The sequence below is a fragment of the Leopardus geoffroyi genome, chromosome A2 (genome assembly GCF_018350155.1).
Source record: "Leopardus geoffroyi isolate Oge1 chromosome A2, O.geoffroyi_Oge1_pat1.0, whole genome shotgun sequence".
Taxonomy (NCBI): Eukaryota; Metazoa; Chordata; class Mammalia; order Carnivora; family Felidae; genus Leopardus; species Leopardus geoffroyi.
The window spans coordinates 50748046-50770646 of record NC_059331.1 but is presented as its reverse complement, the minus strand read 5'-3'; the positions used below and the strand labels follow the sequence as shown (position 1 = coordinate 50770646).

The following is a 22601-nucleotide window of genomic DNA, read 5'->3' as shown; positions in this document are numbered from 1 at the left end:
TGCCAGCCTCACCTGTCTCCTCTGTAAAAAGCAGAAAAACGTATCCCCCAATGTAATTGAGGTTATTTTAATAGGAATGTCTTTAGGGGTCTGCAAAGCCCTTCCTCCTTCAGAGTTGGGCCAGATGAAAGGACGGTTCCTTCGGAGGCTCCTCTGTAACAGATCTGATAAAGCGCTCTTGCCTCAGCTGTGTGCCCCCAGAGACGGCTCCCATTTTTATTGCTCGTGGCCCAGAAGCACAGTGGAGGCTTGATGACTAACGAAGCTGTCTGCTTGGGGCTCAGTCCCCAGTCCTCACCTGACAAAAGCACCTTTCGCAGCTCACATTCCCCCTGAGCTTTCTTTGTGTTCCCCCAGACTGCCCTGAAATGCCCAGGATGGGACGGTCGCACTCAGCAGAGCTGGGGTCTGTGGAGAAGTGAAAAGGAGCAAGTCAGAGGTCCTTCTTTTCCCCATGCTGGGGTCCTTGAGGGTGGCATAATCTCCCTCTGACCTCCCTGGCATAGCGGTCGGTTTCAGAGGCAGAGACCACGTGACTTGGCCTTGCAGTCTGTAATGTCCTTGTGCCTTGTGTTTTACAGAAATTTAAAGAATATGTGAATGGCAGTAACCTCATCACTAAGCTACAGGCCAAGCATGACTTACTCAAGCAGACCCTGGGTGAAGGTGAGTTGGTTGGAAGGCAGAGGCCTGTGAGGAGGGATACTTGTTTTGTCGTGGTCCCCTGGGTCGTTTCAGCTTGAGACATGGGCACTTGGTTGAATGAGGCCTGGTAGCACAGCCACTGGCAGGACTGGGCAGGCCAGTACAGATGCTAAGAGGGGTCTAGTGTGGCTGCAGAAAACATGGGGCAACTATGTTCGTTTAGGTTCTGGGGGAGAGTCCAAGGCAAAGTGATGAGAGAGGTTCCCAGCAGGTAGGGGGTGGGAATCCAGGAGCACAGAGTTCTGCATTGCTGTTTTTTAACAGGTACTGTTTGCCAGGAATACTCCTAGAGTGTCTGGCCAGGCATCTAGGTTCAGAAAAGAAAAATCCATATGTGTATTTTGGTCCTTGAGGGATGTGGGGAGTAGGCTTAAAACTGCGCAAAGGCCTCCAATGACAGTTGGAATAAAATCCAAAGTGCTCTAACAGTACATGAGGCCAAAAGGTCATTTGAACATTACCTTTTTCACTGACCATATTTATCATTGTCTACTCCCTTACTGTGCAGTAGCCACTCTACGCTCCTTTCTGCCCTTTAAAACTCATCAAGCTCATTCCTGCCCCAGGGCCTTTGCATCTGCTGTTCTCTCTGCCTGGAATGCCCTGAACCCAGATCTCAGTATGGGTGGCTCCTTATCCTTCAGCTGTGTCAGCAGAGGTGTCACTTCCTCAGTGAGACTCTCCTTGTCACCCAACCTCAAGAAATCACCACCTCTGTCCCAACACTCTCTGTTTGATTTTCTTCATCTCATTCATCACCATGTGAAAGCACCCTATTTATTATTTGTTCATTTGCTTATTATCTTTGGGTACATCCCCACCCCAACTGTCTCATATCTTCTTTACGAGTAGGGACTTCCTTGTTTATTTTGTCTACCACTTTATCTCCGGTGTCTAGAATAGTACCTGGCTCACAGTAGGCATTCAGTTAGTCATTGGATGAATGTTGAATGGGAAGGTCACCAGGACACGAGCCTGGCCCCAAGATCAGGGATGGCTTGCAGCAAATCGTGGTGGCCCAGGAAAGTGGTGTGACTGTCAGCTGTGAGGGGGATGAGCTGAGCTGGGCGTTTCTGAAGTTGTGAGGCCCTGCTTGAGCCCCACATCCAGATGTACTCTTGTATTCTGTTGGAGAGGTCTGTTGGCTGAAGGGTGTGCTCTACGTAAAGGAGAAAGAGCATGGGGTCCAGGAAACGGGATTTCCAATGTGATGATACCAGTAGATCCCAAGACGACAGCTTGACGCAGGCCTAGAGATCACCCAGGAATTTTCCAGGGAAGTAGGAGTGTGATAGGTGAGAGTCATAGTGGGCATAGCACCCCACTCTTCTCCATACAGGTGCACATTCTAGGGCTGTGCCCTGCCCACCCAAGCCTTCCCTGACACTGTCCACTCGGCACCGATCAGGGGGACAGCTGGAATCTGCAGATGCTTGGCATTTGTGAGCCCCGTGCTTTAGAGGAAACAGTAGGAAATTAAACCATTTCCCAGCCCCAAGGTGCTTCTAACCTAGCGAGGAAGACGATTCATGAATTCATAAAAAATTTAAAGCGATAACATTAAGTCACACAGAAATACTAGGTGAATTGCCAGGTGAACAGTACAGACTCTTAAGAGTATGAGCCAGGAGTGGAAGGGATCACCGTGGGCCCAGAAGAGCTGGAAAGGCTTCAAGAAAAATGAGTAACTGGGGCTTGGAGTAGTAACCAGGGGGTTAAAACTAATATCAGTAGAATTTTTTCAATCAACTTTATTGACCTATAACTTATGTACAATAAAATCCACCCGTTTTGTGTAGAAATCACTTGTGACAAACATATGTACCCAGATCAGAATATAGAACATTTCTGTCACCACAAAAGCCCCTTTGAACCCCTTTGAGGTGAATTCTTTCTCCATCACCCCAAGCAACCACTGATCGGATTTCTGTCAGCATAGATTAGTTTTGTGTCTTCTAGCTGGGCAACTTCTGGGGGTGATAAAAATGCTCCTGTTTTGGTGTATACTCAGGTGTATACATTTGTCAGACCTCATTGATTGGGGGTAAGGGTGGGAGCAGTGAGTTGCATTGGGCTTTTTCTTCATTTCCCCTGACACTCCTCTACACTCTGCCCATCCTGACATTTCCATATTGGGCCAGAAGAGTGGGGCGCATAGGAGTAGGAGAGCCAGAAAGTCCTAGGGAAGAGCCAAGCTGGTGTGCCAGGGACAGCTCCCATGACTAGCATTAAAAAGGAGGATTGGTTTTATAGCCAGTGGCCCCTGGGGGTCGGAGGCTGTTTCTCAGAGCCATGTACCAAAAGGCAAGTCCCTATGAGTTGGTTGGCTCCTTGTATGTTCAAAATCAGGAGCCCTGGTTTTAGAAAAGTAGATGTTCTTTTAGAAAATAAGATCCCAGATGAGAAGGTGCTTCTCTCCAGCTCACCCATGTGTGCTATCAGATGCAACCGTTTATTACTGCCCTTGCCTGAATGAATAGCCTTGATGAAATAATAATAAAAATTAGTTTGGGTTGGCATAACCCCTGACCCATTTGGTCTCCCAAGTTTACTTAGCCTTCAGCTATACCTTGCTCCAAGATGTGATTTACCAGTCCTCCTTCTGAGTTTTAGGCTGAATAGCAACGAAAAACTGCAGGAAAATGTGGCTTCCGAAGTGTAAGGGCAGCTAAGAAAGAGCCATCCAGAAGAATCTCAGCCCTATTCTGTAGTAAGCCAGCAATGGAAAAGCTTTGTGCTTCTTTTGAAAACTGGGATGGGCCTTGTTAGACTGGTCAATTTGGGTGAGGATTTTTTTAATAGACTTTGTTTTAGAATAGTTTTAGATTTACAGAAAAGTTGCAAAGATAGTACAGCTAGTTCCCATAAATGCCACATCCAGTATTTCCTGTTAATTGACATTAACAACTCATCACCAGTGAGTATGGAGTATTTGTTACAGGTAATAAACGCTGGTCCATTGTTATTTCTAAAGTTAACAAATTGTCCAATTACTGGAAAGAACTGCAGCTGAGACCAAATCTTGAGTCACTTTTGTATCCCCACATACTGATAAATGTACATGTAGATTCTTAGGGCACCGGGTGAAAGGGGAGAACATGCACTGACTTAGATTGGTCACGTTCTTGCCTGTTGGGCAAAGCGGACATGGAAGAAATTAAGCAGGCCAAAGCAAGCTCAAGATCTTGGCTCCTTTATTTTTCTGAGTGTCAACAGACGATTCACCTCTTCTTGTGTGTGCTGATTCTTCCATTCAGTAGAAAGCTTCCCTAAGAGTGGGCCGGGGTAGGATTACACCTGCATCAGTGACCTTTTTATGCCCTTTGAAGGCTATTTTGTATTGGGAGGGGCAGTCTGGAAATTTTGGAAGCAGGTGAGAAATATGGGGCCAAGTGGAATATTTTGATTAAGAAGATACAAAGCTTGTTTCTTGTTGTTGTTGTTTTTTTTTAATGAAATGTGTCATGTAATCCATTTCTCTTAAGTCGTGTTTTGACAGCATGGCTCAAAGAAGCCACAAGTTAGAGGAAACACATGGTCTTTAGGTCACACTCAGAAGCAAAGTTTTTAACATGATTGATCCCAGACACATAAGTAAAAAAGCTTCTAGGTGCCCTGCAAAGTGGCATTCCGTGTTGTAAACATCACAGCCGCATCTTGGGAACAAGAACGCACCCTATATGCCCTTGGCTGTTGCTATGCCATTGTTTTTGGCCATAGAATTCTTAGTTTATCATCCTGTCTTAGTCTTAGATCCCTGACCTTTTTACTGCTCTGGGTAGTCTATAAGCTCCAGGGTTTATACCCAAGATATGGGTGGTGTTTCAATTTACTATAGCCTCTCAAGAATGAATAGTGCATTGTCTATAAAAGGGATGGGACATAACCTTTTCAGACCAAGATTTAATAGCACATTATAGAGCCAGTGTTTGCCAGGACCAGACAGTCTGACCTTCTGAAAATGACTGGGCCACTAACTATAAAATATATTTTTAAAAATCCCAATGGGTCTCAGAAGGTAAAGGGCAGGACAGTTTTGATTTCTGATATTTTCTAGGAGTTACGAAAACAGATTCTGAAAGATGTTGGTAATGGGGTTCTTGAGAGCTAGAATAGGAGTCTAAAGCTGACAGGGAATATATTTGATTCCTTGCTGGAGGAAAGTCTGCCTTGAGTATGTTTCTGACATTGCACTGCAGGACTTCAACACTTAGATTCCTACCTCCACACTTCTCCCCTTTCTGCCCTTATCTGTCCATTTATCTGTCCATCCACTGTCGAAAACATAGATGCTATGCTCAGCCTGGAGGGGGAGAACAGTGAACACAAGACAGACAAGGTTCCTGCTGTCATGGAACCTCGAACAGTAAACAAACTACTAAATAAAGAATTACAACCATTTTAAGTGCCATGAATGGGAAATTGGGGCTGAGATAGAGAACAATTGATCATATGGGGGAGGGGGCGGGAGAGGAGACCTGCTTTAGGTTGGGTGAGCACTGAAGCCTCAGGGCGGAGGTCATGTTCAAGCTGAGACTGAAGGGTGAGAACACATCAGCCCTGTGAACAACTGAGGAAAGAGTGTCAGGGCAGAGGGAACAGCATGTGTGAAGGTGGGAAGGAACATGGTGAGTCAGGACTAAAAGAAGGGGAGGGTGGCTAGGCCTTAATGAGCACAGAGAGGAGTGTGCATTTTTGGAACTAAGAGAGGGGGGAACAGGAAACACCTCGTAGGTCCCCTTTGGAGTCAGAGTTGCACAGCTTACTGCAGCCATAAGGGAAATTGTGTTTTATAGTTAATGCAGGCCATCGGCCGACCCCTCTCGTGGGTTGCTTTAGCTGCAACTCGGGGTCTTGGGTCTGTATGAAACCTGTAGCTCAGACTGGCGTCTGGTGGGAGTTTGTCTGAGACTACAGACACATAATAAGATTATGCATAAGAGATATGTCAATTTTGTCTAACGTTTCGCCTTTCTTGCTTTGGTCTTTGGCTCCAGTTCAACCAAATGTAGTAACCCTTGTAACTGCTTGTGGCATTGGTTAGGAATTAAAGAATTGTGTGTTGATTCTCTGCCGTGTTTTATTTTCAGACTTCTGTTACTCTCTCCTTCCCCTCATTTTTGCCCCTATCCTCATTCGGTATTGTTTTCTGTAGAGAAAATAAGTGCTCGGTTCTTTCTTTTAAAAAGTACTTTCTACGCATCTGGCTCTTGATTTCAGCTCAGATCATGATCTCACAATTTGTGGGATCGAGCCCTGCATTGGGCTCTGTGCTGACAGCATGGAACCTGCTTGGGATTCTCTCTCTCCCTCTCTCTCTGCCCCTCCCCCACTCACACTGTCTTTCTCTCTCTCTCTCAATAAATACACTTAAAAAATTATTTAAAAAAAAGTCCTTTCATGTGAATGCTGGATGGGATTCTAGAGTCTAGAGCTGTCCAGTATGGCGGCTGCCAGCCATATAGCTATCAAACGCTTGAAACATGGCTAGTATGGATTAAGATGTATAAAATCAAAACAAGATTTCAAAGAGTTAATACAAAAACTATATGAAATACTTTATGAATTTTTATATTAATATACATTGAAGTGATATTTTTGATGTATAAAGTTAAACACAATATATTATTAAAATTAATTTCATTTCATTATTTAAAAAAATTTTTTTAACGTTTTTATTTATTTTTGAGACAGAGAGAGACAGAGCATGAGCAGGGGAGGGGCAGAGAGAGAGGGAGACACAGAATCTGAAGCAGGCTCCAGGCTCTGAGCTGTCAGCACAGAGCCCGATGCGGGGCTCGAACTCACGGATTGTGAGAGCATAACCTGAGCTGAAGTTGGATGCTTAACTGACTGAGCCACCCAGGCGCCCCTCATTATTATTATTATTATTATTTTTTTTTTTGAGAGAGAGAGAGAAAGCATGAGCAGGGGAGGGGCAGAGGGACAGAGAGAGAGAGAATCTCAAGTAGGCTCCTACTTGGGGCTCAATCTCATGAACTGTGAGATCATGACCTGAGCCTAAATCAAGAGTTGGACGTTCAACCGACTGAACCACCCAGGCACCCATCTTTACTTTTTCTAATGTGGCTGCTAAAAATCGTGGCTTACATTAATTATATTTCTATTAGACAGCATGGCCTAGAGGTTCTCAACTGCACCATTAAAAGAATGAAGTACTGAATCATGCTGTATAGATGAACCTCAAAAGCATATACTAAATGAAGGAAGCTAACACAAAAGACTGTGGATTGAATGCTTCCATTTTTGTAAAATGTCCAGATAAGCAAATCCATAGACAGAGGATAGATGAGCAGTTGTCATAGGCTGGAGAGGGAGAGAGGGAGTGACTGTGAATTGGCCTGAGGAATCTTTTTCATGTGAGGGAAATGTTCTAAAATTGAATTGTGGTGATGGTTACACAACTTTGAATATTTACTAAATCATTGAATCATACATTTCAAATGGGTGAATTTTTTGATATGTAAATTATGCTTCAATAAAGCCATTAAAAATAAAAGGGAAGGCAGTGGCTTGGAGTCTGCAATTCCAGGGGAGTGGAAGATCTGGAGGTAAGATTAGGGAGTCCTCAGTCAGCACTTAGGTCACCCAGAGAGGGTGTGTAGAAAGAGAGCTGGGTGCATCTCCTGGGGGCAGATGAGGAGGAGACAGCAAGAGAAACTGAGGAATAGCCTGGAGGGTGGGAAGGACACCTGGCAAGTGTGGAGTCATGAAAATCAAGGAGAACACTTGGTAAGAGGAAGAGAGTGATTCACTGAGTTGATGGTGCTGAGAAGTCAGATAAGAGCAGAGAAGACACAGAAGTGGATTCGGCCACACGGAGCAAGCAGTCTCTGTGGATGGTGAGACCAGAAGCCAGCTGCAGTGGTGTGAGTGGGGGAAGCAACAGTGCCTCTATAAAGCTCCTTCAGCAAGTTTTACTCTAAAGGAGAGAAATGGGAATGGAGTTGGAGTGAGAAAGCGAGCCCAGGGAGGTTTCAAAACTAGGTTATACTCATCCAGAACATGTTTGTATGCTGATGGAAATGATCCAGAAGAAAGGAGATTGGCGATGTTAGAGGTGTCGAGGGGGACACTTGCAGAAGCAGAGGCCCCAAGAAGGGTGGAAGAGGTAGGACCCAGAGCACGGGCAGAAGGTCTGAGCTTTGGCAGATTTGGGATGCTTCCCCAGAGTACCAGGACGGGAGGTAGAGTGTGAATGGGCAGGCATAGGTAGGTGGGTGCATCGTATGGAGGCATGCCAAGACCCGTCTTACTGATTTTCTTCTCCAGGGAAGGAAGCGAGGTCTTCAGCTGAGAATGAAGGCAGGAGGGGTCGGGGTGGGGATGTGGCTGGGCTGAGGAATAACAAGAAGGTATCTTCTGGCTGCTGCTTTTCAGGGCCAAGCATATGACAGGTGCTCCACAAACCTTTGTTGGTATAAAGCAGTGCGTGAGTTCTCGAGCTTTGGCAGGCAGAGAAGGGATCACCCATGGTGCTTGTTAAAATGCAGATTCGTGGCTTCTTAGCTCAGAGATTCTGATTCAGGAGGCTCATGGGAAAGCAAAAAAAACCTTGCATTTTTAACAACATCCCCAGAAAATTCTAAAGCATGTGGTCAGCAGGCTGCAGTTGGAAAATTGCTGGAAAGAAAAAAAAAACATACATGAACAACACGAAATGAAATTTATGTGAACATAGCCTTACAGATAGGAGGCACTGGGGATTTAATGAGACTCCATTCTTTCCAGCAGACCATTACTTAGGCATAATTAGATTTCCCATTTCACAAATAATTAAGTTCGGTTGTTTCTTCTTTTTAGAAAAAGATGAATGTTCGGTGGTTAAAAAAAAAAAAAACAACCAATTTAACATCAATGTATACTTTTCTTTCCAGGGGAAAGAGCAGAATGCGGCACAACCAGGTAAGAGCTAGGGATCTTGGTTGTTTCCACCTGCTGCCTGAGGTGGGCGGGGTGGAGGGGAGGTGCAGGAGAGGTGGGAAGGTGGGAAGGCAGATGCTGCCGAGGAGCTCAGAGAAGCTGGGCTGTTCTTAAGAGTGGTCTAGCTTTTCCCCAGTGTCTCCAGGGAGGATGGTGTGGCTGTGCAAGAGAGAAGGCTGGCTGTTTTGCTTGTCCTAACACTGTGCTGGTGAAGCCACGCCCCCTACAGGCCGGTGCGGGGGGGGGGGGGGGGGGGGGATGCGCCTTTCCCAGCTGCTGTGGGAAAGTGGGGGTATGTTCTGTTGGCGCTTTCCATCTGGTGGGACAGTAATATATATTGCAGAGTGGCTGAAGACGGACATCAGAAGCCAGAGGCTGTGGGGGTAGCTGTTGACTTGTTTCCCCGTCTGTTTTGTGGCTGCTGAGCAAACTGTCCGGCCTGGGCGGAGGGCCCATCCTGGGGTCCCCATTTGCCAAGGCTTTGGATTTGGCTCGTATGGCACACACCTGGGCATATGCATGTGCAGAGCCACATCAGTGCGCACAGACGCCCCTACTGCCTGCACCCTGGCTTCAGACCTCATGGGCACTTGGATGGACTGATGGGAGAGCCCTTTGCTGGGAAAGTAACAAATGGGCAACTTCAGCTTTCTCTCCAGCTTGCTCAACATTACCCTTGCGCTTTTCCTTGAGCAGACCAGAGCCAGTGAACACTTTCCACTCAGCAGCTGGTAGCTGAGGGGTTGACTTTCAGTGACTGGACCTTTCCTCCACTTTCAGAGTTTTGAAATCCATAAGCAGCCGTGTTGCTGTCTGAGTTGTTCCTTAGAGCCCATCCCTTTCTGAGTTCCCAGCAATAGTTATCCCACTGCCCAATACAAATTGAGCCAGTGGCCCAGAATCCTGGAAAGCTGTTATACTTGGCAAGAGGAAAGATGAACCCTCAACTCCCCTCCTGCTCATCTGGATGAGAGTTGGCTGAGAAGAGGCTTGGAAAGCTCTGAGGCTTTCAGTTTGCTGGGCCCAGGGTGGGGGAGACTGAGGGCTTTCCAGAAGCTCAGCTCTGCAGCTGTTCCGCTGGGCCCTGGCAGTCTGGGAATATCTGGATGATTCGTAATGCCAGGCAAGGACCTTCCTGTACAAGGGCCAGCAGATGTGCAGGGTCACTTTCTAAGAACCTTTCAGAAACAAACTCCTTACTTATTTTCGTTTTTTCTGGCAAGAGGATGTTGTTGTAGTCCCCAAACAACAGAAGCCACATTTTACACCAAAGTCTGCAAATAGGAAAACAGATGGGGGATGAATTGAGCCATCCCTCACTTCCTCCTAATTCCTAGAACTCACGCAAAGGAAGATGGTTCCAGCAGATTTCATGAGAAATCTGTAATCGAACCCTTGGCCAGGGCCCAGGGTCTACCTCAGAGAAAAGTTGATGTTTTCGTTGTTGTTGTTGTTGTTGTTTTTTAAATAAAGCCATTTGAGAGATAGTCTTCCACACCCTCTTCAACCTAGGGCCTGGGAAATACAAGTTGGGACTACAGACCTCCCACTTAGATATAGTAAACTGCAAACCCAGCCATCTGTACTCTGGCCCTTGGCCAAGGTCAGAGGCAACTTTGTTGGTAAACTGAAAGCTTCCCCTTCCAAAAATCATTTTAAATTCATTGTACAATGCACTGCCAACTTGAAGTGGTTTTTAATTTAATCCTAAAGGCCCTGGGTAAGATGTTTCTATGCTATGGCTCTCTGTATCTTCCACAATTTCCTGCCCAATGTTAGTGTCATTTTGGATGATCCTTTGAGCAGGTCCCCTCGGCCAAGTTGCTGCTGGCCTTGTATAGACAGACCAATTTTTGCACATGGGCTGCAACATGTTACATTTTTTCTCACACTTAAGAACTTAGAATAATCCCAATTCATAACCCTGTAAAATAGGCAGACCAGGTGCAAGAGTGCACTTGAAAAGTATATGAATAAATGGCACGGTCGGATACAAGTATAGGGTTTAACTGTGATTATTTTAACTACAGACTGGCTTCCCTAACTCAGGTTGGCTTGTCCCCATGGTGTGGATTAGCCGTGAAATCACTTGAGATTTCTTGTCCAGATAGATGCAACCTGATGCGTACTCATGCACAGCTTCCAGGGGCCTGACTGCCACTGAACTGCAGTGCACTACCACCATTTTGGATGTTCACACGCACATCTATTGGGTTATCTAGGGAACATTTTAATCACTACCCTTTTGGTCACAGAATAATTTTGAGGCTGATTCCTATGTTGCCAGTATATGTTAATTTTCATCTTGGTTGAAAGGCAGAAAGGGGACATTGGTCTCTGGTTTCTCTCTCTTCCTCTCCGTGGCTTTCTCTATTCCTGTTTTCCCTGCCTCTCTCTCTTTCTTTCTTTCCGTTTTGCTCTGCAACTGAGCAGCAGAAGAGATGGAAGGCTTAGGCTGCCCCACTTTCCTTGGCTGAGCTGCCCCCCTGCTCCCCACTTTGTGCCCCACCCAGCACTTCAGTAAGTCAAAATTGATTTGATGTCATGCAAAGTTGGGATAGCTACGTTTCCTTGTCAGAGATTTCCGGTCAGTGCACAGAACACCACACAAAGAAAGAAATCCCAGTGATTTGAGCAGTCCTTTGCTTTCTGGAATAGGCGGGAGAAATGGGAAAAGTATCCTTTTCCCTCTTTATTCCATTGTTTAAACTTAAAGAAAAAAACTCCTTTACACTTATTTTAAGGAAACCTTCAGCCGGCCACCCTAGAATTTTTGGTATTGGGTGTCCAACACCTACATTAAGAATCTCTACTTTTGCTGGCCATGAGAGTTTAATAGATAATTTAGAGCGACTGCTGGATGCTCTGGGATAAAATCAACTTCCCAATTTCACGTTCACAACAGAATTTGGAGTAGGAAGAGCTGAATTAGCCCCAATCACATATTTTTTGTGTGCCCCTTGGGAAGTTTCTTAATTTCTCATGGGCTCATTTGCCTTATGTTTAAAGTGAATTTAGTAAGTCTTGCCTGCCTCACAGGGTTGTCGTGAAGGTATCACACATGAGACAAGGAAACCATCTAAGAACGCTCACAAATAGAAACCCCAAACACTAGGGAGACGAGGTGGCACAGTTGCTATATCCTCAAGTTATTCCTAATCCCAAGATTTAAAACCTATGGCCTTGTGTCACATTGTTTACACTCTCTTTTGGCATTTGGAAGCTCCAAAGCGGATCCTTTGCCAGAAATACCACCCCCACATACCCACATCCTCAAAAATTCAGTAACTTACAAAAAAGAAATGACATGGACTTAGCTAACCAAATTGACATAGATCCAAGATGGGCTTGAAATAGTCTTGCCTGTTGTTTCTTTTCAAAATTTTGGTCTGTGCTGTTATTTTGGTTCCAGTGTTTGGGTGGCATGATATTTGGATTCAGCTGTGTCTTTGCCCATGCATGTCCTGGAGCTAGCAGCATTTGCTCAGTACTCAAACACGTAGGAGAAGCTCACTAGATTCCCCTAGATGGCTGGGCTGCTGAAGAAGACAGGCACAACACAACAAGGCCAGTGAGCAGAGGCAGCATGAACCTCTTTCAACCTTGATTGGCACCCCAATCCATAAGATTTCTTGCCCGTCCACAGAAATCAATCAAGACTTTGGGGACCAGGTCTTTGCTCGTCACGTGTGGACATTAGCTGTGCCAGGCTGGGTCCCCACTTGTTGCTCCCTAAATTGTGAACCAAGCCATTTGAAAATGAACTGCCTCTCTTGGTTAGGGGCCCTTCTCCTAACCTCAGAAAGCCCTTTGCCCTGGAAGGCTGGCAGCATTGAGTCAGGCCAACTTGGGTGGCGAAAGATGAGCAAATAAGCCAACACAGGTATATGCATGGTGAGCAACTCTGGAAACTGGTCCAGTGTCTGTGGCTGTTTCACTGTTGCTGGTGAACTGTGGTATGGTTTCCCCTCCCTGTAGCCAAGAGTGGAGCACAGGGAATGGAGATCCTAAAGTAAAGCAAGACACTTTCAACCTGACCCGTTGGGTCCTCCGCTGGCAAGGGTTAATGGGATGGATGGAGTCCTTGGCTGGAAACGAAAAAGTGCCCTAAGGCTCCATGACTGGCCCGGTTGGGAAAAATCTTGGCATTGGAGCCATAGAGGCCTGAGTTTGTGGCCTGGCTCTGCCAGTTCCCCTCTCTGAGCCTCAGAGTCTGCCTCTATAAAATGGGACCGTACATGCAGGGTTGAGCTGACGTTAAGGGTGATAATGGATTTGAAAGCGCTTGAATCAAAAGTGTACTTGACTAAAGAACAGGATATGATCATTATCTCAGGTCACCTGGGGACCCCAAAGAAGCTGTAGGCTCCCTCCAGGCATCAGTATCTTCGTCTCTAAAATGAGAATAATAATTGCCTAGCTCTTAGATCAATGAAATAAAGATTAGTCAAGTGCATTTGAAATGCCAAGAGGCATTAGAAAGATCAGTGTCCTGGTACATTGGGAGTTGAGACTTGGTGATGAATTTAAGCCAAAATAATGAAAATTAACCCTTCCAATCATCATTGAAAGTGTCTTGCTTTCTCAGGCTACAGATTACATCTCTGTCCCCTGGTTCCTCCTCCATCTGGTCAGCTTTGCAGGATGACAGCCTCTGATTGGGGTTTCAGTGGTTTCCTGGATACATACTATTTCCCCCCTGTGATCTATGCATCTGTGTTATGCGAGCATTGCTCCTGCCTGACATTGTGGGTAAATTAAGATTCCCTTAAACATCCAAAGGCCTTCAGATGGAGCATTGGACACCAATGTGCTGGGGGTTCAGGGGTTTCCATTTGCATTTTGTGTTCCCCTTCAGCCATGGGTTTTAAAGAGCGTCTTTCCCAGTTGTATGTTTGCGTTGGTTGCTTTCTTGATTTCTTTTGTTCCATTTTCCCTAGGCCCCCCTGCCTTCCCCCTAAACCACAGAAAATGAGGAGACCTAGGCCTCTCTCAGTGTGTAGCCATAAACTATTTAACGGCTGTATGGAAGCGTTTATTAAGGTACTTGCTGGGGAGCCACGGAGTCCGCGAATGCGCCCAATGTAATGGCAGCCTTTCTCCACCTCCTCCCCTTGGCCAACAGCCCTACCCCGACCAACCAGAACTTTCGGTCGTGCCCTGGCCCCAGCAAGCTAGTGGAGCAAGCTAGTTCCTCACTGAAGCCTGCTCTTAGCTTCAGTAAGGGCTTCTAGGCAGACTACTTTTGTCTCTGACCATTTGATCCTAAGTGCCTTCCTGGGATCCTCAGCCCCAGAGGAGGGATCGATCATGATGAAACCCATGGAGTCCAAGTGGGCTTGAAATGCCAGTGCAGTGGTCCCCGCCAGCCATGCTTTCCTGCTTCAGGAACTGCAGTCCTAGCTAGGCCTGAGGGACAGTTAGAGAAACCACCTTGCCTCGCTTCACATCCGTGCCTCCCAAGAGGCGATTGGTTAGAAGCAACACAAAGAAAATCCTGCAGATAAGAGTGTATTTTTATACAACTGATTATTATTATTATTATTGTTGTTATTGTTGTTGTTGTTGTTGTTGTTATTTTGGTTGAGACTATAGCAGCAAAGGAAACACATAAAATGTTTGAGAGAAAACTCTCCCACCTCATTTTGCTTCTTGTTAGGCATTGAGCTGGGGTAGTCCCTTTAGAATTCTAGATTAACCCTGTACATCCTAAACTAAACATGAAAGTGTTGCAGCTCAGTGACTTTCTCTTTTCTTGACTCCTGGATGCAAAGGGCAGAGGACCAAGGCATCCCAGATAGAATGAATGGCTCAAGGACACTGAAGCTGGCCACAGAATTGCAAAGGGAAGCAGGGGGCAGGGAGATGCTTGAGAAACATTAGTTAGGGGGAGCAGGGGAGAAGGTCCCTGCCAGTTATCTGAGAGCCCTCCATTATCCAGCAAAGACACTTTCTGCAGAAAAGAAGGCTGGTGTCAAGCAGGAGAAAACTAAATGCTCTTTGGCTTTGCTGACAATTTAGGAGTGATGGAAGCTATCCCTGCTCAGTGTACTCTTTCCTCCGTCCTGACAGGCTGCGCACGGGACCTGCAGGACGGGGTGAGGGGGCAGGCATGGGACCAGGTAAGCAGAGCCAGCCTGGGTCCCAGAGCTGTCTCTGCCTATGGGCTGAGCTCTGGGGAAGGGACAGTAGGGAAGGGGACAGTGGAACATTAGGGGACCATTTGGGACGGTCCAGGGGCAGGGAGCAGCAAGGGGTGCTTTAGGATGTCTAAAGGTGAGGCACGGAGGATCCAAAAAGGAGGGGTGCCCCTGGGTGCATCAGGAAAGAGGTACTGTTTGGAGGGGACCCGGAGTGAGCAGTTTGCCATCCAACAGGTCATGGAAGACACAGATGCATCGAGTCCTTCTTTCTTTATCTCCCTTCCTGTCTCCACCAAGACTTCTTCTCAGTCCACCCTTACCCTCGGAAAAGCCACTGCCCATAGCTGAGAGGGGACCAAAAGGAACATTAGCTATTCTCCCTGCCTCCAAGGAGCATATAGGGCTGCTCGGGAGATTTTCAGCACAGAAAGCTAAGGTGGTTCAGGATGCGCGCTCTGAATTACTGCAAGTAAGTTCCATGGGAGCTCAGAGCAAGAAGCACTGGGAGCCTTAGAACACAGGAGACTTCTGCAGGGGCACTGGGCAGGGGGCAGGGGGAGGTGAGAAAAGGGTAGGAATAAAGCAGAGAGGAGCAGGACAGAAGTCCCTGAAAGGAGGACGACCATGAATGAAGGCCCAGAGACAGGCACGCCTTCCTGGATTTGCCCAGCTCTTTGGAAACCGCTGATAAGTCAGGGCACTTGGAAGGAACTGACTCCTATCCGACAGGACTTGAAAATTCGGTGTTCTGTTTAATGAAATAGTCTTTTAATAGAGAGCTCCGACATGCAGTGTGTGACTGCCAACTAATTTGACCTTCTTCCTCCTGAGAAACACATCAGAACTTCTTCAACCACACGTTTGCCCCGGAGGAAGTCACCTTGGGAAGCCACCACATTCTTATGCTAAATATACTGTCAGGGCTGCCGTTGGTCAGTGTTCCTCAGAGCCTGTAGCATGGCCCTGGTCGGTGGTGCCCAAGCTTCGTATCAGAATGGACGCCCTGGTCATTGGAAGGAAAAGCATCCTTTAGTTCAGCACTGCCACACCCCTGGAGGTAGAAAATGGCAAGAGGCATATGCTATAGAGGGGCTGGCTGTCCGGCTCTGAAAAGCCACTTAGCCTGTGTCACACTGTTGGAATAAGTGCCCAGCCTCTTCCTCAGGGCACTCGGAAGAATAACACTCATTTGGCTGGGAAAAAAAATATGGTATATTTGTTAAACACGATTGCATTTCCTCCTAGTCACACTGTACTTATGCCACAAACTCTCAGGGCAGCTCAACAAACTCTTCCGTGTGCCTGCTATGACTAGGCAGTGTGTAGATGCACTTACATGCAGCAGGGGCTCGCCCTCAAGGGTTATTCACTTTCAGAGAATGAGAAAGCAGTTATGATATATTCAGTCCTTCAGCCTTTGTGAATGGAGTGTAGTTCTCTCGTATGATTCACGTGCCGTCTGGAAGAAGATTCTGCATGATCAGAGAACGCCCAGCTTTGAAATGCCAAACCTGTGAAAGGTTTTTCGGTAAAATAACATCCCTGGGACTCCGTGATGATGAGGGTTTTAGTGGGACGAGGCAGCATCCCCAGGTTAAGAATGACGGATACGTTTATAGATTTCTAGGGTCCTCGGAACATCCTTTTCAACATCCTTGATTTTTGTTGTTGTTGTTGTTCCTCTCAGCCAGAAGGAAACCCAATTTTTATTATAAATTTTGAAGCCCACTTAAATTTTATTATAAATTTTGGGAGGCAGAGCCCTCACCCCATTTCTATAAAATGAGAATATTACTTACCTACCTCATGCATGTGTGACGCAATCAAATGGACTAATATATGCCATGTTTCTAGAGTACTCCTGGCATACTGTATGCACTATGGAAATACTAGTCATTGTTGTTGTCATTAGCCTTTAGGAGATTGTTCATACAGTCCCATCTGACAGGCTGTTTGCTCCATTCTAGGATTCAGGTCATTTTAGCCAACGTATAATTCTAGTTGTTTAGATGCTGGGTACTGGACAGATGTCACCAGCTAGAAGGCATCCATCCTCCGCTGTCTCAGGTCAGCCTCTCAAGCAGCCTGGATGAGACGTGGCACCCACCCCAGAGCCTGACTGCTGCGCATATGGAAGAACGAACAGACCGTGCTCCCCTGAAAATGGGTGGCGTCAGTGGCTTTAGTGAAAGGAAAGGCTCCAGTGCTACCTACAAGATCATAACAACATTTTGACTCTTTACTGCCCTCCCTTCCGCAGGCCTTTCTCAGCTTTGGGGTTCCCTGAGGTGTTCTCGGTGCCAGTGTGAGGGTCGGGGTAGGAAGGAGAGCAAAGCCAATGGATACCCAGGAAAAGGTACCCAGGGTGTTTGGTAGGAAAGCATGGGAAGCTGTTCGAATGTGGAATCAGGTGGAGTCCTGTCGGGTTGTATCCAGAGGGCACCTAATAAACACAGTCTTAGTTCAATTAGGTTTTTACTAAGAATGAGGTTTTCTGAATTGACTTCCAGGGACAGTGTTACAGTAGACGCCTGAAGGTGTGTGCCCTCCTTTTTGTGGGCAGCTGGGCTAACCTTAAGGTGTCTTAGGTGGGCCCTTGCCCATCGGTGAGTAACAGCCCCTGTGTTGAGGAGAAGCTAAAGATGGGATGAGGAGAAGGGGCTGAGCACACACCTCGGTACACACATCCCTGCACTTGACAAGGACTGATAGAGGCCCCTTTGCCACCTGGTGTCCGAGGCAGGCACCCTGGGAGGCTAGCTGGGGGCAGGGTGCAGAGCTCCTACGAGGCCCTGAGGTGCACGGGCGGCCCTCCCCATCGGCAGACTGGTTGGCAGTCTCCCCAGGACCGTTGCTGGCTGCCATTGCATTTCGGCGTTCACGGACTCTGAAGGATCTGCTTACTCTAACTGATCTTACTCCTGCATAATCTTTTCTTTTTCTCCTGCTCTGCTGCCTGTTTATTTTTTGTTATCAGAGGAAGAAGAAATGCTCGAACCAGGAACCAGGTATTTACTAGAAAGGTCCGTTAGCTCCATTCAACTGAATGGAACCTGTCTTTAGTACTGACCTCTAGAGCAGGGCTCACCATGCCTATTGCCAAAGGGTCCATTTTTCTATCCTCTCCCTGACCGTAGTTAATCAAGGTGTGAATTCACAGGTGGGGTGTGGAGGAACCCCAAAGGCATTGAAATCTGTGGGTGTTTTCTGTCCCTTTACGAGAGCATGTTACATATGCCTTATTGTTTCCTCACCTGAGGAGGCTAGTGATTTAATTTGGCCTCTTTTAAAGACAGTTTAAAAATGACTTTATGTTCTTTAAGTGACCCAAAATAACAGAGAGGTCAACCAATCATGGAATCCAAGAGAAAACTACCCCTTGCCCAGCTCTTTGTGGCCATGGGCCCATCTAGGAAGATGTAATCGGAAGTAGATTCACCACCTCCCCCATAGACGTGTATATTTAGAGCTGTGTCTTAAACAGCCTTTTTGACTAAGGTTGGCCATTCAATGGTCAATGGCTGACATTAGCTGTTTCCAGAACTTTTCCTCGTAACACGTTTATTGTTAAACAAAGCATCTGCCTGGATGTTTAGATTGTAACCTCAGGAGTAGACCTGGCCTTCCTTTCTCGGAGCTCAAAAGGACCCTTGGGGCCATCCTTACCTCCCATAGTGTGTTCTTCTTAATTCAAGCATTAGATACTGCCATGCTAGAAGGAGGCCTTTGAATCCTGCCTTTTTGTGCTCGAGCACTGGGAGGATAAGGGTTGAGTGGGGCAAAGTGGAGTGAAGGCAGAGCTCTCTTCAAGAGCAAACTCCAACCCTATCTGTCGGGTGGGTTCCCTCCCCTTCCCCGATGTGCCTGTCAACCTCCTGAGTCCTGATTTCTTCCCAGCTGAGTAAGAAGACAGAGCATTTCTTTAAAATTATCATAGCTATGTCTTTTCTGCACATAACTGGAGATTTTCTATTTTAACTGTTTGTGGAGACTTTAGGATTAGCAGTTCCTTGCTTATTTTCCTACTAATCCGATGGTACTAATATTCTGGCTTGAGTTTATAATCTGTGTCTGCATTGTCGTTTTTCCTCTGCCGGCTGCCATGCCCAGTACAACTCACAATTTCTTTTTTTTTCTTAAGGATTCAGGACAAGCTATACCACTTGTAGTTGAGAGCTGCATCCGGTACATCAATTTATATGGTAAGCTCGGTCTTGGGGCAGTGTTCTCAACCCTCTCCAGAACAGGTGCTGGGCTGTTGTCAGAGGAAATGAGACGCTAATTCATCTTGGAAGGCTTCCTGTTACTTCCCTGCTTCCTAGAGAGAAAATGCTTCTTGGCACAGCTGCTGTGCTGAGTGCTCTTCTGAGCCTCATATGTCTGGGGACAGAAGGTGGTGGTGAGAACACCCAGGATCTAGGAGAACGGGGCGTCAGGGAAGGCATGGGTAGGAAGATCATGTCAGTTCCTTCCCCTCTCCTGCCCGGCATCAGAGCTCTGTGCTCCAAGCACTGAACGTAGCCAACCAATGAGTTAGCAATTTGATTGCAGTAAGCTCCATAAAGGAAATACAGGGTCTGGGATTTGCCGACCGTGGTATCCCCTGTGCCTCTTTGCACCTCCATCTATTCATTCATTCACCCCTCGAAAACTGTATTTTCAGAGTGCGGAGCAGGCACTGTTCTGACAATGGGGAGGAATACAGGCATTGAATGCCTAAGACAGGGGAGGTGCAGGCCTTAGGTAGCTTGTATTACCAATTAGAAGGGCAAGGAAATAAGTAGATAAATAAATAATACAATTTCAGGTAGTGGCAATGCCTAGAGACTAATTAAAAGGGGATATAGAATGGCTGGAGGGCAGCAGGGCTGCTTTGGCGAAGGAGGTAAGGAGAAACATGTCTGAGGGGATGATATTTGAGTACAAGAAGCCAGCCATGCAATCTCCAGTGGAGAGCGTGGCAAGTATAAAGGTCTAATATAAGAAGGAAGACAAGTGTGACTGAATAGGAAGGAGCTAGGAGGATGGGATAAAAGACACAGGTGGTAGAAATTCGATACTGGCTAAGGAAAGACATAAACCAGCTTTTATTGAGCACGTACTATGTACAGACCAAACTTGGTTTAAAGCCTGCCTTTAAGAGGCAAACACTTTCCTAAATTATAATGCAAAGAGTTGTTTTATATAGAAAAACTGAATGTGAGGGAAAAGATCACAGTCACCCCATTACTTCCCACCTAAGACGAGAGAGGCCCCTTTAATCGCTTCAATTCCATAGATGACTGTTCAGTCCTATTACAATCCTATGTCATTACTATTATGTCAGGTATCAGGGTCTCCTCTTTGTTATAGCCTTATAGAAACACATTAAAAAAAGAGACTGTTTTTCTTTAATGATTTAATGTTCCCCAAACTCGTTGATCCCAGGCCAGCGTGTACTCTCGACTCTAGCTTTTCTGAAAGGAAGAAGATGTCTCTGCTGGTGGGGGGTGGGAATGGTTGAGTGACTGATACTGATCATTCCTGTTCAAAATCTCTGTGGCTGTTACACTGAAATGGCGGTTGTAAACTCAGGCCAAGCTACTTGATCCCAGTGTACCTGATGAACTTGGTAGGCAAAGTGCCTGTTGGCTAAATTGGAAGTTACTCACTGGTCCTGGGTTGATATAAACCTCTTGCGGCCTTTTCCTTCAAGCCCTGATAAGAGATAACATATGAAGCAAGATGCCTCAGAGTATTTTGGCCGGCTGAAGTTCATTGCAAAGTCCCCTTTTGGGCTTCTGCCAGGAGATCTTTATTGGGAATGACTCTTGAAAAAGAATGGTGGGAGAAAGAGACAAGCAATGGAAGGATCATCAATGTTCCCAAGTGGTCTGATGAGCCCAAGGCATCATGGCATTTTGTGTTTATTTGTTCCTTTCTTTTAGGACTCCAGCAGCAAGGGATCTTCCGAGTGCCAGGATCTCAGGTTGAAGTCAACGACATAAAAAATTCTTTTGAAAGGGGTAGGTATCCATCTCAAGCTTGTGTCCATAGGAAGCCAGGATGGGTGTTGTATGTCTTAGAGCAGCAGTGTGCCGGGGCTGGCTTGTATCAACATTTCTTTCCAAGTTTGCACTGAGTGCCTTCACCTTGGTGGCTTGAAATCGGCCAAGGCAGGAGTATTTACACCACAGAAATTGGCAAAGATCAGATCCTTCCTTTGTCTTTTTTCCTTCAAAGAGTTAACTGTTAAACCTTTACCAGCACATGAGTGACTTTCTCTAGTGACTGTACGGTAGTTGTTGGGAAAGAGGGTCTAGTAAAGCACTCGAAATCATGATAGGAGTCTGTGAAGGCTGCTGTGTTTTAGAAAATACAGCATATTTGGAAGAATACAGATAACACCGAGTGGCTTTTAGAATACGCTAGTGCTTAGGTTTTATTAAATTAAATTAAATTACATTTATTTTTTATTTTTTAATTTACATCCAAGTTAGTTAGCGTATAGTGCAATAATAATTTCAGGAGTAGAATCCAGTGATTCATCCCCTACGTATAACACCCAGTGCTCCTCCCAACAAGTGTCCTCTTTAATGCCCCTTACCCATTTAGCCCATCCCCCCACCCACAACCCCTCAGCAACCCTCAATTTGTTGTCTATATTTGAGTCTCTTCTGTTTTGTCCCCCTCCCTGTTTTTATGTTATTTTTGCTTCCCTTCCCTTATGTTCATCTGTTTTGTCTCTTAAATTCCTCATATGAGTGAAGTCATATGATATTTGTCTTTCTCTGACTAATTTCACTTAGCATAATACATTCTAGTTCCGTCCACATTGTTGTAAATGGCAAGATTTCATTCTTTTTGATTGCCGAGTAATACTCCTTTGTGTGTGTATGTGTGTGTATATATATATATACATATATGTATATGTATATATATATACATACACACACATATTTGTGTATATATATACATATATATATATACTACAATGTGTGTGTATATATATATACACACACACTACAATGTGTATATATATGTATATGTATATATATATATATACACATATACATATATATACCACATCTTCTTTATCCATTCATCCATCTATGGACACTTGGGCTCCTTCCATACTTTGGCTATTGTTGATAGTGCTGCTATAAACATGGGGGTGCATGTGTCCCTTTGAAACAGCATACCTGTATCCCTTGGAAAAATACTTGGTAGTGCAGTTGCTGGGTCATAGGGTAGTCCTAGTTTTAATTCTTTGAGGAACCCCCATACTGTTTTCCAGAGTGTCTGTCCCAGTTTGCATTCCCACCAACAATGCAAAAGAGATCCTCTTTCTCTGTATCCTCGCCAACATCCGTTATTGCCTGAGTTGTTAATGTTAGCCATCCTGACAGGTGTGAGGTGGTATCTCAATGTGGTTTTGATTTGTATTTCCCTGATGATGAGTGATATTGAGCATTTTTTCATGCGTCTGGTCTAATGCTTAGTTTTTTATGCAGTGTTTTGGCCAAAAAAATAATAATAATTTAGAACCCCAATCCCAAACCCATTTTCCTGTAGTATATCACATCCCAACTTACAAAGCACTTCCTTACCCTTTGTTTTACATAATCCTCTTACAGTTGTGGGAGGTATTCTGTTTGTCCCTGTTGGCTGTGCTCTGAGCATGCCTCTCCCTGGGCTCCAGGCCTGGAATTCTCATTACTGGGCTTCCTCTGCAGGGGCTGCCTCCTGAGCAGACTCACCCCTTCACTATCCCCCTGATTCCATCCTGAGGTCTAGCTCTAGAGTGGAAGAAGCACTCTGTCAGCCCCA

At 45.8% G+C, this 22601-nt stretch overlaps 1 protein-coding gene across 8 annotated transcripts in view; it reads left to right on the top strand.

Annotated features, from left to right (window-relative positions):
* Positions 1-22601, top strand: part of SRGAP3 (SLIT-ROBO Rho GTPase activating protein 3) — a 261324-nt gene that overhangs the window by 200574 nt on the left and 38149 nt on the right. For 3 of the 8 annotated variants that reach the window (XM_045493635.1, XM_045493641.1, XM_045493642.1), the window contains 6 exons: positions 582-666; positions 8604-8631; positions 11083-11169; positions 17770-17815; positions 18934-18994; positions 20720-20797. In XM_045493635.1, the coding sequence (XP_045349591.1) occupies positions 582-666; positions 8604-8631; positions 11083-11169; positions 17770-17815; positions 18934-18994; positions 20720-20797 (385 nt within the window). Of the gene's footprint in view, positions 1-581; positions 667-8603; positions 8632-11082; positions 11170-13589; positions 13693-17769; positions 17816-18933; positions 18995-20719; positions 20801-22601 lie in introns of those variants that run through there. The other 5 variants (XM_045493636.1, XM_045493640.1, XM_045493639.1 and 2 more) reach the window with 5 other exon arrangements.